Genomic DNA, 13,907 nt, shown 5'->3' with positions numbered 1-13,907 from the left:
CCTGCTTATTTCCATATACAATATGGAATCTTTAATCCAGAGATGTCTGAAGTATGGCATTGTAATTTCTAATAGAATCCTAGTTAAACAAGATGTTAATCATTGTGGGTTTTTTTTCAATGTAATAATTAAAAAGTACCTTGTTTTTTTTATTATAACTAAGCCAGTATAAATCCATACTGATGGCAAAGCAATCCATTTTCAATGTTTACATTGTTGTAAACATGGTGCTCATGATGCTGATCAAGCATAATGCAATATTTAAGTCTGAATCCAATCATATGTGCAAGTAACCAGTCCAAGTGTACATAACTTATTTAATTGTCATTTATATGATTTAGACAACCATGACTTGACTTTTGGCATTCATCAGATTCAAGTCCAATGCATATTTAGTTCACTTGTGTTTGTAATACTTGTCATTTGAGTTAGTGTTCTATTGAGTAGCACCTATTTTAGAATTTGCAGTACTTCAGACCCAATCTAGGAGCTGCAAATATTTTTGACACAGGTGATAATTTTTTGACATGCAGCAAATTTTTCACGGCAAATTTTGTCACCCGTTTCGCAAAAAAAATTAGCCAATGGTGAAACCCAGACATTTACAGCCAATCCATGCCTGGCAAATGAATTTGCCTATTACTAATAGAGATCCTTAGATTTTTCAACATATGAAAACAGAACAAAGAGCAATACAGGTCTTTATATGAAGGTGTCTTTTTTTATTTTGCTATTTTTTTTCCTTAAGTTAAATCACCTCTGCGTGTCAGGATGGAAAGGATATTATAGTTAGACAGACATGTAAAAAATGTGTGTTAAGTTTGACTTGTGGAACCAAAGGGAATTGTCCCAAGAGCAGTGGAGATTTTAACATGTCTACAAAGCATGTGACTGAGGAATAACCCCTGGAGAAATTGGGGCGTCCCTAACTCTCATTGTCATTAATTATGTCCCATTTCTTAAGGCGGAATGGGAAATTTGTAGCTCTACTTCCCGAAAGGTTCTACAGAAGCCAAGGTCTTTCAATTCCACAAGCTGTCCTGGTGAGCAGCGCAGGAGAAAGTTTCTACGCTGCTTTTTATGAGTATTATTAAAATCATTTATTTAGAAATCCCAAAGCATTTACACCTTTACACTTGGCAACAGTGGAACTAGCATACATATTCTCATAGCTTTGAAGTTCACATTTTCTGTTGGTTATAGATATTGTTTGCTTTATTGCTCACCCGTCCTCTATCCCGTCATGTCCCTCCCAAGTTAGGTTTGGCTCCTAAATTGTTTGCTGTCCTAAACTAGAACTCTTTTAAAATTAGACTGTTTTACATGTGTCTTAAAACACGTACTCTGTAGCCATGAAAAGGACAGTAAAATAACCTTTTGTGGGAATCTGTGCATCTCTTACTTCTCATTGTCATCACTTGGAATATTGAATTACCACAGATTACTCTAATAATTGGGATAGTTCAGTTCGCTTATGACTGGTCTACCCTCTGGGGTACAACGTGTGTTTATTGCCTGTACAGGTATGGGACCCATTATCCGGAAACATATTAATCAGAATGTTCCGAATTACAGAAAGCCCATCTCCCATAGACTCCATTATAAGCAAATAATTTTGATTTTTGAATTTTCCTTTTTCTCTGTAATAATAAAACAGAACCTTGTACTTGATCCCAACTAAGATATAATTAATCTTTATTGTAGGCAAAACAAGCCTATTGGGTTTATTCAATATTTAAATTATTTTAAGGTATGGAGATCCAAATTACAGGAAGATCCCTTATCTGGAAAACCCCAGGTCCCAAGCATTCTGGATAACAGGTCCCATACCTGTACTTTTAATTGCCAAGACATGGTGTGCCACTTAGGAGCATGTGGCACACCAGGTCTCTGTTCACTTATGGTTAACACAATAGATATTGCTAAGAAAGGATCATAGGGCCTTGCTATCCCCACCAGCACTCTAAAAGTAGGTGAGACATCATTTTTGTCAGATGCAGGAATATATTTACCAACGAGAATCCCAGTTACCAGTGTGCCAACAATTATCCTGTAATGTAACATACCTAAATAACTGTGCAAGGTTTGGCTACTGGTATTATACTGTAATCAAACACATGAGCATAAACCACTGATAGCACTGTATATTTGGCTATGCTGAACCTTTTAGCAAGTATGACTGAGCTACATTGTAAGACTGCTTTAAGTTAAATTCAATGTAACCCTTTATGATGCATACATTTATAGTGTCACTTTAAAGTCAGCTGATGGACAATAAGGTAAAAAAAGAGAAGTTTCTTGACTTGGATATTTAGTTCAGTAGCAGCACTGGTTCTATGTCCATAGTGAATGCATATTAGCAGGTTCAGTTAAAGACTTATATTTGGGGTGTGTGACTTGGTCCCTGTGCCGTGTATCCTTATATATATATCTCTATTTTCCTCATCTCAAACACGGCCATTCTGCTAAAATACACCTTGTTCTCTGCCTAAACGATCTGCTCACACTTCAAGAGATTTCTTTTGAACAAGGAGTAATGTAAGCTGTCTGCCATAAAGAAAGCAAAGGCATATTTGCTGCACTTTAAATGTCTTTTGATCTACATTTCCACATGGGTTATTTCAGACCACAGTTATTTCAGAGGCACACTGCTCTATAGTCTGGCTAGAAAAAAAACAGCCTTTGTCAGAATTACTCACAGGGAGCTCAAATCAAAGGCAAGATATTAGGTGATAAAATCAAAAAGATGTTTAGGAAAGTTTTCCTCCCATGGAGAGTGTTTATATGCAGAGCTAACTATTCATACAGTCTGAGCATGTCGTGGAGCTTTGGACGTCAGGACAAAATACAATGAACAACATCTCCCTGACTGAGCTTATAGAGATGCTTGTTAGAATACTTTGGACTTAAAATGTAATAAATCTGTGGGGAAAAAAAAGACAAAATCAAACAGACGAGGTGCTCTCAATGTCAACCCATTTTACCTTGGCCTGACTAGGGTCGCAGAACGAATGTTTTCTTTATAAGATACTTTTTGAACTGCACCCTTGGCTTAAATAGCTTTGTGAATAGCACACCTCTGTAATCCTTCAATCATATCTGTGATAGAAAGTTAATAAAAGGTCTGGAAGAAGTGGCTGGTGTCATTACCAGGGGGCTTTGTATTAGACAGAAAGTATAACTTGTGATAAAGTTTTTTTTTATTTAACTCCTTAGATTCTGTAAGCAATGCCCCAGCCAGTGCAGAGAAGCTAATTGTCTGTGAGCTTCGTGCCTCTTATTTAACGTCACTTTTTTAACCCATTCTCTGCATCCTAGAAAAAGCAATTTCTTTGGTAGTGCCTGGGTTGTAATTTAATAAATGGTTAATTGCAGTGTATACCTTTGTGGATGAAATACCAGCAAAATAGATGTGAGAACAGAAGGCTTCCATAGTACACTATATGGTACAGCTGAAGTGGGAAAAGCAGGTGGTTTTCTTGAGCCGTTTAGCACAATGTATTTTTAGTAGTGCCGTGTGACATCTCATACAGCTGATTATTGCAAATAGACAGCTACAAGTATATGGGATGTGCCACTTGCATTTGCCTCTTGAGTTCTATAACAGTGTATTTTAAGTTCTTGTAGTACACTTCTTTACTGTGACAGTGTGCTCATGTAATAAGGAAAAATTGAAATGGGCACTGCCATCAGATGTAAGTATTTTCTTATGATTTAAAACATTTGGGCTGATCTACAAACATAGGTTCTAACTTGTAAATAGCAACCAATTGGTAAATAAGTTCGCAAAAGCAGTCAAGGAACATCGCCAACCAGCATATTTCTATGTATAAAATGCTATATAAATAAAACAAATCAATGGAAGTCCAGAGGAATGGAAACAGGTATGTGGTGTTAAATTAATCTCAATACTTTTCCAACAATAGATTGACGAGGACAATACATGTAAGAGCTGTAATGCAGCCATTATAGACTCTGTTCACTCAGTACTTGGGACTGATCCCGCTTTACCAAGCACCAGGCTTATGCTTCAGGAGAAGCTGGGGAAACAAAAGCAGTAGCGCAGTAACAGGCAGCACTCCAATTAAAAAAAAAATCAAAGCCTTTATTTCACATCAAGGGCAGTGTTTTGAATGTAATCTGTCTCCATATCAAGCTCCACAATGCAGCCTCAAGCTAGCCATTTACATTTTCTTTATGTTCCTATGGATAATGATATTATTTTAACACCACCTAACAACTTTTTCTGCATTGCCTTGTGCTCATCTTTAATAGGTTCTTTTTTTTGCTTTAATTATTCACCAGTGGGATAACTAGCATGGAGACACATGAGGTGTGACTACACATGAGATCCAGCTGCAAAGTGTGATGGCAGGTGGTATGGGTCTCTAGTTCCACCATTGTTCACAATTTAATAATTGCTTAAAGTGCCCAGATAGGTAGACTTGTGGAACATACTGCCACACCCTTGAAATCAATGCCTGCCATATGCCACGTGCCCTAAGTGATCCAGGTGGATCCAGCTGCACTCTTTACAATAAAAAAAAATCCGTAATAGAGTATACTGCCAATATCATGTTGCTAAGCACCTTTAATGTAAAAAATTTAGATGCAGTTCTCCCTGTATTATTGAACATATTAAGTAGGTCAGATTCCATCTTTATTGAAATATATGTTTAAAAATGCATAACAAAATGAAAGTAACTGCACAGTAAGTCTCCCTCAATTGTTGTCCTGTACAGAGAATTTCTGATGCCCTTTTTTTTTTTTCATTTTATGCCTGCATAACTTTGTATAAAGCTGGCCTAGCTTTTCTGTTGTGTATACATATCTTGGGGCAATTTTCCATATCAATGATCTTTTTTTTCTTGTTTGCCACACACTGTGTATTGTGAGTGAGACTCCAAAAGCCTTCATATCCTATGCACAGAAAGCAGCCAGTGATAAAGGAAACGCTTGGCCTTAATGCAGGCAGCTCGGAAAGAAAAGCAAAACTGGAGAAGGCAAAATCCTGATAGAAATAGGCAGCGTCTCATCATTTTTTTTTGTACTCCATTGAAATGTACAAAAGGCCACAGCTCTTTTTTCTATCAACTTGCAAATGTTTGGACCTAGATTTACAAAAGTATATTATATCCAGGTGAACAATACAACACTGTCCTAAAGATTAGGAAACTGTTGTAAACTTCCTTACATTGTTACGTACCAAAGAAGCCAGAAAGCACAGGCACCACTTCATTAACCCTTTAATTCACACCCCACCTTCACTCACACAGACATATACATCTATACTTTTATTTAATGGGCCACTGACACACTCAGAGTACATGTTCTGTAAAAAAGAAAATTGGATTCACAAGAAACCTTATTCATTTGTATATTTCTGTTTATTTGTAAAAGTGAGAGCTGCCACAGTTAAATTGCATCCATAGACTCTATTCCCTGCTTGTTTGGGTTTCTAATTTTAGATTTTCCTTTTGATTGCTTGACTTATTAAAGGAGAAGAAAAGTATAAATTACTGAGACATGGCAATTTGTTAGGGGAAGCATGACTAAAAATTACAGTATATTGTCATTATTATCCCCAACAATTAACAATGCAAATTGTTTAGGTGATGAGAAATGGGCACCTTTAGCTCATCTTTAGAAATGATAGTACAGTATGGGAGCCATTAGCCAGAATGCTCCGGACTTGGGGTTTTCTGGATAAGGGATCTTTCGGTAATTTGGATCTCCTACCGTAAGTCTACAAAAAATTATTTAAACAGTAATTATACCCAATAGGATTGTTTTGGCTCTAATAAGGATTAATTATATCTTAGTTTGGATCAACTATTATAGCGCAAAAGGAAAACATTATTAAAAATGTGAAATAATTGATTAAAATAGAGTCAGAACTTTCTGGAAAATGGGTTTCTGGATAAGGGGTCCGATACATGTATACATACATAGTAAAAACATAATTTAATACAAGGGAGATAATGCTCAAAGGCTGTAACTGCATTTCAGCAAGGAAGTCAGATTAATATTTATCCTCATATAAAGCTGCAGGTCAGTGCAGTTACAGAAAGCTGCCAGTCAGATCTGCATTGGCAGATGAAATAGTATTAGGCTAAGGGGCCTATTTATTAAGCTGTGGGAAATTATTTTGCCCTTTTTTGTAAAAAAAAAAAAAAAAAAAGTGGCATTATGTAAATACTGTATTTCTAAAACAGTGTATTTGTGCTTACATGGAACTTTACAAAGTAGCGACATGGCATAAGAAGTGACTGCAAACACGTTTAATGCTGGATCACCTAACATCAATACATAAATAATGTTAAATTATTTGGGATGAACAATAATGTGTTGTGCTGTAACTCAACAGCAAACCCGCCCCCACAGGTAACGCTTATGTTTGTGCAAAAACTAACGTGAAAAATTTCTGCTTTGCACTTTAGAAAACATGCCATGATGATGGGTGCTAAATATTCAGAAAATCTATAGGCAATTTAATGTGACCTTAGCAAATACACACCTCAACATTGTTTAGCATTGCATATTCTATATTAGGGAAACATTCCTTTTCACATGGCATCATTCCAAAGCAAGTGATTTTCTCTGCTAGGTCCAAAAGCACAAGAAAGGTCCACTTCAGTAAAAAAAAAAAAAACACAGGCCCATGTATTAGCCAGTTCCTTGTTAGAGTTGGTAACCAGTTTATAAAACTGGATAATGATGTCAAGCGGGGGGTGTAAGCAGAGCAGTGATCCCGGGCAAGGAGATGTTGTAGAGTAATGATTTCAGGGGGTCAATGTAGTACAGGTATGGGATCCCTTATCCAGAAACCCGTTATCCAGGAAAGGCCATCTCCCATAGACTCCATTATAAGCAAATAATTCTAATTTTTACCTTTTAAATGATCCCAACTGAGATATAATTAATCCTTATTAGAGGCAAAACAAGCCTATTGGGTTTATTCAATATTTAAATGATTTTGATCAAACTTAAGGTATGGAGATCCAATTTACAGAAAGATCCCTTATCCGGAAAACCCCAGGTCCTGAGCATTCTGGATAGCAGGTCCCATACCTGGTGTCTAACCAGTTGGCCTCTGCCCCATAATAAATATGGCTTTCCTTGTCCTTTAGCTTCTTCCCTACCACAGAGCATACATTTTACAGCACCAACTATCAGGGACTTGATGTCTGCATAGTACAGTTAATTCTTCCAGGTATCCCTTTTATCTATGTTGTGCTACTGAGAACCTACATTAAAACAGCCCTGTCAAAGAAGGGGTTAAGGAAAATGTAGCTATGATTCTGGCATTGTAGTGGGCAAATAGAAATAGCTTGCCCTAATCAAATGAAACAACCACTTCTGCCAGGGTACAGCTACATATTGGCATTTCTGGGAATCATAGAAAAACAGGATTACGGTTCTTTTATTTATAACTTTATATTTATATATTTACATTAAGCTCCTTAGGTCAAATGAAATGTAAAGTAAATGTATTATTTATTGATTATCCTCTGAGTGAGCTGAAAGAAATTTAAAGCATCCAGTGAACTGAAATAAGATGCTAGGTGGCACTGTAGCTTCAGTCCTTTCATTCCCTTCTCTCCACCTCCTGTCTCTCCTTGTCCTGAAGTGTTTGGTTCCACAATGCACAACCCACATTGTGTTTTTTATTATTTATCATCTTCACATTCATCAGACAATACATTAACCTCTTCATGCCCTGACTGCCCAAAGCAGTTCCAATAAGCACGACTTTGCAATCATAATGCTAGCAGTAAGCAGTTAATAAGCTTTAGCTGGATAGGGTTAGGTATCCTTACTTAGAACTCAGCAATCTCCCGAGAGACACTGTGTGAGGGAAGATTGTGTCTTTTGGGCCCTGATGGAACATCTACTCAATGTTTCATCAGCCATATCTTGCAAATGGCCACGTTCTGGTAAACAGTCAACATAATTTATTTTTTTCCCATTCACTGTTTAGGTAGATGACTCATTAAGATAAATACACATAATAGAGATGTGTTGCCATCTAAGTACTCTAACTAAATAAGGGTTTTTTTATATTGATACACAGTGCAGACTCTTATAATACTAACTATAGCTAGCACATTTGGCATCAACTTTATGAAAAGACCAACAGGAAATATAAAATTCCATCCCCCATATGTAAAATATTTTTTGGCTGATGTTATTTCATAGGGGGTTATGTAATAAAAGACACTGGTTGCTATGGTTACTGCTCCTGGGCAAACTCAATCAACAGGCCGCATTTACTTGTCCCCTTTTTTAAAAGCAAACATCTTATTGGTTGCTATGGATTACTGCTCCTGGACAAACTTAATGCCTTTAAAGATTAAAAATGCTGGTTTCTTGAAGTTTGGAATTCATTTACAGTATCCAGACTTTTTTCTATGGGACAGGCTGAGATGCTTGAGTTTTCCAAGTGAGGTCTAGTGCTTAATACAAATTAGTAAGTGATCAATTTGCCCTTTTTTTTAAAAAGAGTAATACGTTTAATGACTCTGAAACCTTGCCTTGAGTAAGAAGCATATGTTGTACAAAGACTGTTTTCTCTTTCCCAGAGGGAGTCCATAGACTCACTGCTCGGTGCCACTCCTGGCAAATGTTGGAAGTATTGGGTACTTTGGGGACTCCTGCACTTTGTGTTATCTTCCCTAAAACATAGGCTATTTGGGAAATAATTAAAAGATGTTATGTAGTGGTCATGATGGAAGATTCAGTATACCCCTAACTTGGTGGCCCTATTCCTTTATCTAGATCATCCCTGCAATGTTTCTTCTAAATGGTCATCAAATGAGCGCTTGCCTAAAATTTGTGTACATCAGTTATTATAAGTAACTATCAAGGAAGGAAATACTCATAGTAGTAATACAGAAAGCTGCATTATAATATATGTGCCAAGCATTTGTTAGAACAGAGTGGATCATCATGTGCTTGTGATCAAAGCTTAAATTGTGGCAATTGTCTAGAAATGTGCAAACAGCCAACTTTATTACTCTAATAAATCTTTGCAGCACATGATTAAATATGTAAAGTACAGTATGCCCCCAAATGAGTATAAAAGTGGTGTTTTTGTTCTCAAACTACATTGTGTTATTTTATTAGTAATATGGCACGTGTTGTATTCCAAGTCTATATACATGTTTGAGATGCAGGTCTTCATTCTATTCTGCCTGGTTGTACTCACGAATGAACAAAAACCACACATATTCCCTAATTAAAACAGTAGATACATAAATGTTCAGCAGAAGATATAGCTGTTGAACTAGTGTTGAAAAAGTGGGTTATTCAGCAACATTTAACTAGCAAAGGGCTGCAGGATAGGAGGCCTGTGCCACATAACAAACTAAGCCTTCATCATGTATAGGCCCTTTAAAAAAAATATATATATATTTTTAAATCTTGATATATAAATGTTTATTATATGTGGGTAGGGAGAGGCGGCAGAGGTACAGTTATGGTTATTTCTGTATATTTTCACACTGTTGAATACTGGCTTTAACGATTCAGTATTGGCACTGTATAGAGCTGAAGCTTGTTAGCAACAATGCCACACTCACACACACATGCCAAACACACAGACTTGCACACAGATATTGCTATTTTTAAACAGCAGTAGCTCAGGACTAAACTGCTTGTCCCAGATCTGTTTCTCTGATTAGGACTTAAGGCTAAATAGGTCCCAGATTGTTTTCTGCTCTACCCTCAAACTAAAACTCCTTTCTCTCGATAGTAGATTGTGATGTTTACAGGGAATAAATGACATTTCATAGTGACAGAAAATAGGGCAACAGCAATGATTATTATTGACACTTGGCTTTACTTTGCCACATGCTTATTTCCTGGGGCATAGGTCACAAACACATTATTTCTAAAGAAAATATAAACTTCACCCATATATATCAGAAGCAACAATAACACTTAATTAGTAATACAATTAATTAATATACTGTATATATGTACATAAAATACGCATGTGTATCCGGAATTAATGGCAGGCAGCAGAGGCATCACAGACATTTTGCATTTGACATAAATGTACCATGAATTTGGCAGTCAGCACCAGTAAAATGTAGTCTCAGATTTAACCAGAATGGGAAAGTTTGTTTAGGTATGGGACCCATTATGCAGAAAGTTCTGAATTACAGGAAGGCCATCTCCCATAAGAATCAATTTTAATCAAACCATTAAATTTTTTTAAATTATTTCTTTTGTCTCTACAAGGTACAACAGTACAAGGTACTGTTTTGTTATTACAGAGACCCGATGAATTGTCCATCACACACAGCCTCAACATTTTCCCTTAATGTGCTAAGTGCCAAACACACAAATTCTAGCGACTTCATCCGTATCTCTCCATTATTTCATTCTCTTATCGTCCAGCCATTGTTACTTATTACACTGTAGTCAGTCTCCTTAGTATGATCTAAAGTTCTATTAAAACAGCTTTAGTATCTCTGACAGATTGTGTCACAACAAGAAGTTCATGTAACTTTGAACAGAAAATGTTTGTTTTTAGCCTTGTTGGCAAAGTGTTTAAGAAAGTTGCACACTTTGAAAGTTTTCTACATTTCTATTTTTATCATTAAAGATACCAAAAAGCATGTGTTAAGCCATTATGAAAACTCCAGTGCTACCCAAGAAATCATACTGTACTGTTAAGGTCTTAAAAGGACATTTCTCTTCATAATAAAAGTAAATACCATAATACTAGTTCCCGGAGGAGGGCATAAATCACTTGCTTTTTCATGCAAGTTTTTTTTTTTTTTTTTTTAAGATCTTTCCTAAGCCATGACAATTCATCTTAATGGGAATAGCAATAAATATATGTTGACTGAGTACTGAGCAGTCAGGAAGGATTTCCATAAAAAAAACTGTAAGATCTTTTTTTATTAAATGCATTGTTGGATCCAGATGAGATATAATCAAGCAATATTAAAGATAAAATTAATATAAATATACCCCAAGGAGTCAAATATATATTCAGTGCAAGCTACTTCAGAAAATGCAGCAATGATTTATTGTTGTTCTACAAGCAAATCTAGAAGTCTGACCCATGAAACAAGAATAGTTTAAGAGTTTTTAATACAGCATTCTCCAGACTGACAAGATAACCAAATTATTTGGCAGAATTATGTAATTGGTCAAATACAGATGGGGCATTGCTGTTCAAAATTAATGTATGTAGTGCAGGTATATCATATGTCAATGGAGCATGTCTCCCACTAATGTCATCAATGATAGGAAGTATAAAAAAGCAGCAGCACATCACAGTAAAGAACGTAAGGGGAAATAAATAGAATTGTATTTTATTATTTTTATTTATATAGCACCATCATTTCAGATAGTACAAAGGGATACAAATGCAAGACCAAATGGTAAACACAGGCAAAAATATTTCCAAAAAGGATTCAAAGTTACAATTGGATATTGCTAGGAGGCAGTAGGGGCCGGTCCTGCTCACCATTATATTCTAATAGGTAGAGGAAGTGAGACATACAGTGAGGCTGACCAGTGAGATTGTAGAGTTCCTGCTGGTAAGTAAGGTGATACTAAGTGCAGACTAAGAAATGAATACTAGTAGATGGGAATGTCAGGCACTACTCCTAGAGATAAAAGTAAGTGAGGAAGGCAGAGGTTAAATTCATAAATTGCAGAAAATAAGCACATACAGTTAAGCATCTCTAGAAAACCAGAGAGAACATCTTTGATTGTATGACATATGCAGCAATTATGTACATGCACTTGGCTAGTCATTCATATTAACTCAAGTTTTGGAGAGGGGGTTCTAAATTTCATACATCAATCAATGTTTTCCAATTGTGCTTGCTTCTGCATATATCTTGCTACTTTCTCTGTAATTTAAGTATTTACTGACTGTTACACAGATGTGTTTTACACTAACAGTTTTGCCGGATGTTTGTCTTGTAGTCTGATGATGCCAAGGGACCTGTATTAGCACATTCTTCCACTGCTTTTATCACTCCTGTTTCTCAGATCAGATAACTAATTTGATGGTAATTGCAAAACCCTTGAACCATCCCTACGTTCTGCCTTGTTCCTGTTTAGATTCACTTTTCTCTATGTATGTATGTATACTCAAATGCTTCTAAAGATCATTTGAAGACCCGTTGACAAAGGAACATCTATGTTCAGTCTCTTAATGTGGTTGTTTTCTCTTTGATGTTGCAGATAATCGTCAAGTTGCTTTGGAGAGGTCACGCTCCAGGCATCATGGGAAAATGGTACCTGTGTGATACTGAGTACACCAAAAAAATGAATAAACTTGGCACGTCTCTCTTCTACCAAGAAACAGGAACACCGTGGAGGAGGCAAGAACGGCTGAAATACTAACCACTTCAAGTGTAAACTTGGGAATTGATAAATATGCGTAATTTATTCAAAACTCGTTAGAGCTGCCATTAGTTAGAAGTAAAGGAGTTCATATATATGAAGAAAAGGAATTAAAAAAAAAAATATATAACAATCTAGTAAACAGTATTAGATGTGTAAAATTTGACTTGTTACTTGTGTGTCACTGAATGGAAGGTTTGCTTCAAAAATGTAAAACTGTCTTAATCACAAAGAATGTAACAATGACTTATTACAATGCAAAGCTACCAGTATAAAGACTAGAGTTATAGGGCACCATACTTTGTAACCACTATTAAATGTTAAAAGAAAAAAAAAATCACATGATATAAGCAAATATTGCACACATGAGATGATCTTGGTTTATACTTTATTTTTGGCAACACAAATATCTGTGCGGCCTGGCAGATTCTGAATTTTATTTTAATATATATATATATTGTTAGATTCTTTATTCTCACTATAGTCACACATATAGTGCAAAGGAACAGTAACGTTTGAAGACATGTTGCCACATTATGTGAAAGAGCGTATTGTAAGATTCACAGGCATGAATGTAAATGGGTCTCTTACTTTTTTTTTTTTTTTTTTTACTTTTTCTGCGGGTAACGGGATGCTTTTCCCCTCCCCTGCTTTTTCTACTCTCTGAATAAATGTTACAAAGTGCATTTTACATTAGAAAGGTTATTATGACATAAGTATAAAATGCCCCACTTCTATGCAGTGAGATGAAATAAGTCTAAAATCAACCACAGACATCCCTACTACATTGGGGCTTATTTCTGCATTACACACTTAAATGGTCTCAGGCTCAAAAACATTCCCTTTTCATATAATATGTGAACTTAATAATGTTACAGTTCTGTAGACGGTATTAAAGGGGACCTATCACCCTGACATAAAAAAAACTGTATAAGTCCTTTTCAAATCATGAAAACATGAACTCCAAATTATTTTTCTTATTAAAACATTCAATCTGAAATGTCAATCATATATTGCATGCCCTGCCTCTATACCTCAGGCAGTTACTTTCAATTTTCACTTAGCACTTCCTAGATGTTTCTGCACTCCTCCAATCCCCCCTCCCTTACTGTCATGTATCCTGTGCATGGGCATAAGGTTTTTAGGGTGACAGGTCTCATTTTATTAATAGGCCCCCAAATCTGCTGAACTGAGACTTCAGGTATTGCGATGCAGTTTTATGTTCTCTGTCAGGTCTCCTAAACAATCCCAATACATCTATGAAGATTCTCATTCATCCAGGTCATGATATACAGTATCTAGTAGAATTAAGTCTAAAACAACTGGACTTTTCTGAGTTTTTCTTGAAAACGTTTCACCACTCATCCGAGTGGCTTCTTCAGTTCAAGATGTGATTGGATCATACCTTCTTACACCTGTCAGTTTCAGCTAACACCTAACTGAACAAGTTCAATGGAACCATTGTGATTGGATGTCTGTGACTCTACTACCATCAAGAGTTTAAATACCGGGGAATTCCCTACCAGTCATTT

General features: G+C 36.1%; 1 protein-coding gene across 1 annotated transcript in view; it reads left to right on the top strand.

Moving 5' to 3' along the window:
- Positions 1-13,660, top strand: part of diaph2 (diaphanous related formin 2) — a 760,530-nt gene extending 746,870 nt beyond the window's left edge. Inside the window, exon 27 of the mRNA XM_031890756.1 lies at positions 12,214-13,660. Within this exon, the coding sequence (XP_031746616.1) occupies positions 12,214-12,278 (65 nt within the window). The 3' untranslated portion in view covers positions 12,279-13,660. The remainder of the gene's footprint in view (positions 1-12,213) is intronic.
- Positions 13,661-13,907: the final 247 nt, after the last annotated feature.

This window comes from Xenopus tropicalis, chromosome 8, assembly GCF_000004195.4.
Source record: "Xenopus tropicalis strain Nigerian chromosome 8, UCB_Xtro_10.0, whole genome shotgun sequence".
Taxonomy (NCBI): domain Eukaryota; kingdom Metazoa; phylum Chordata; class Amphibia; order Anura; family Pipidae; genus Xenopus; species Xenopus tropicalis.
This window is presented reverse-complemented; position numbering and strand designations above follow the sequence as displayed.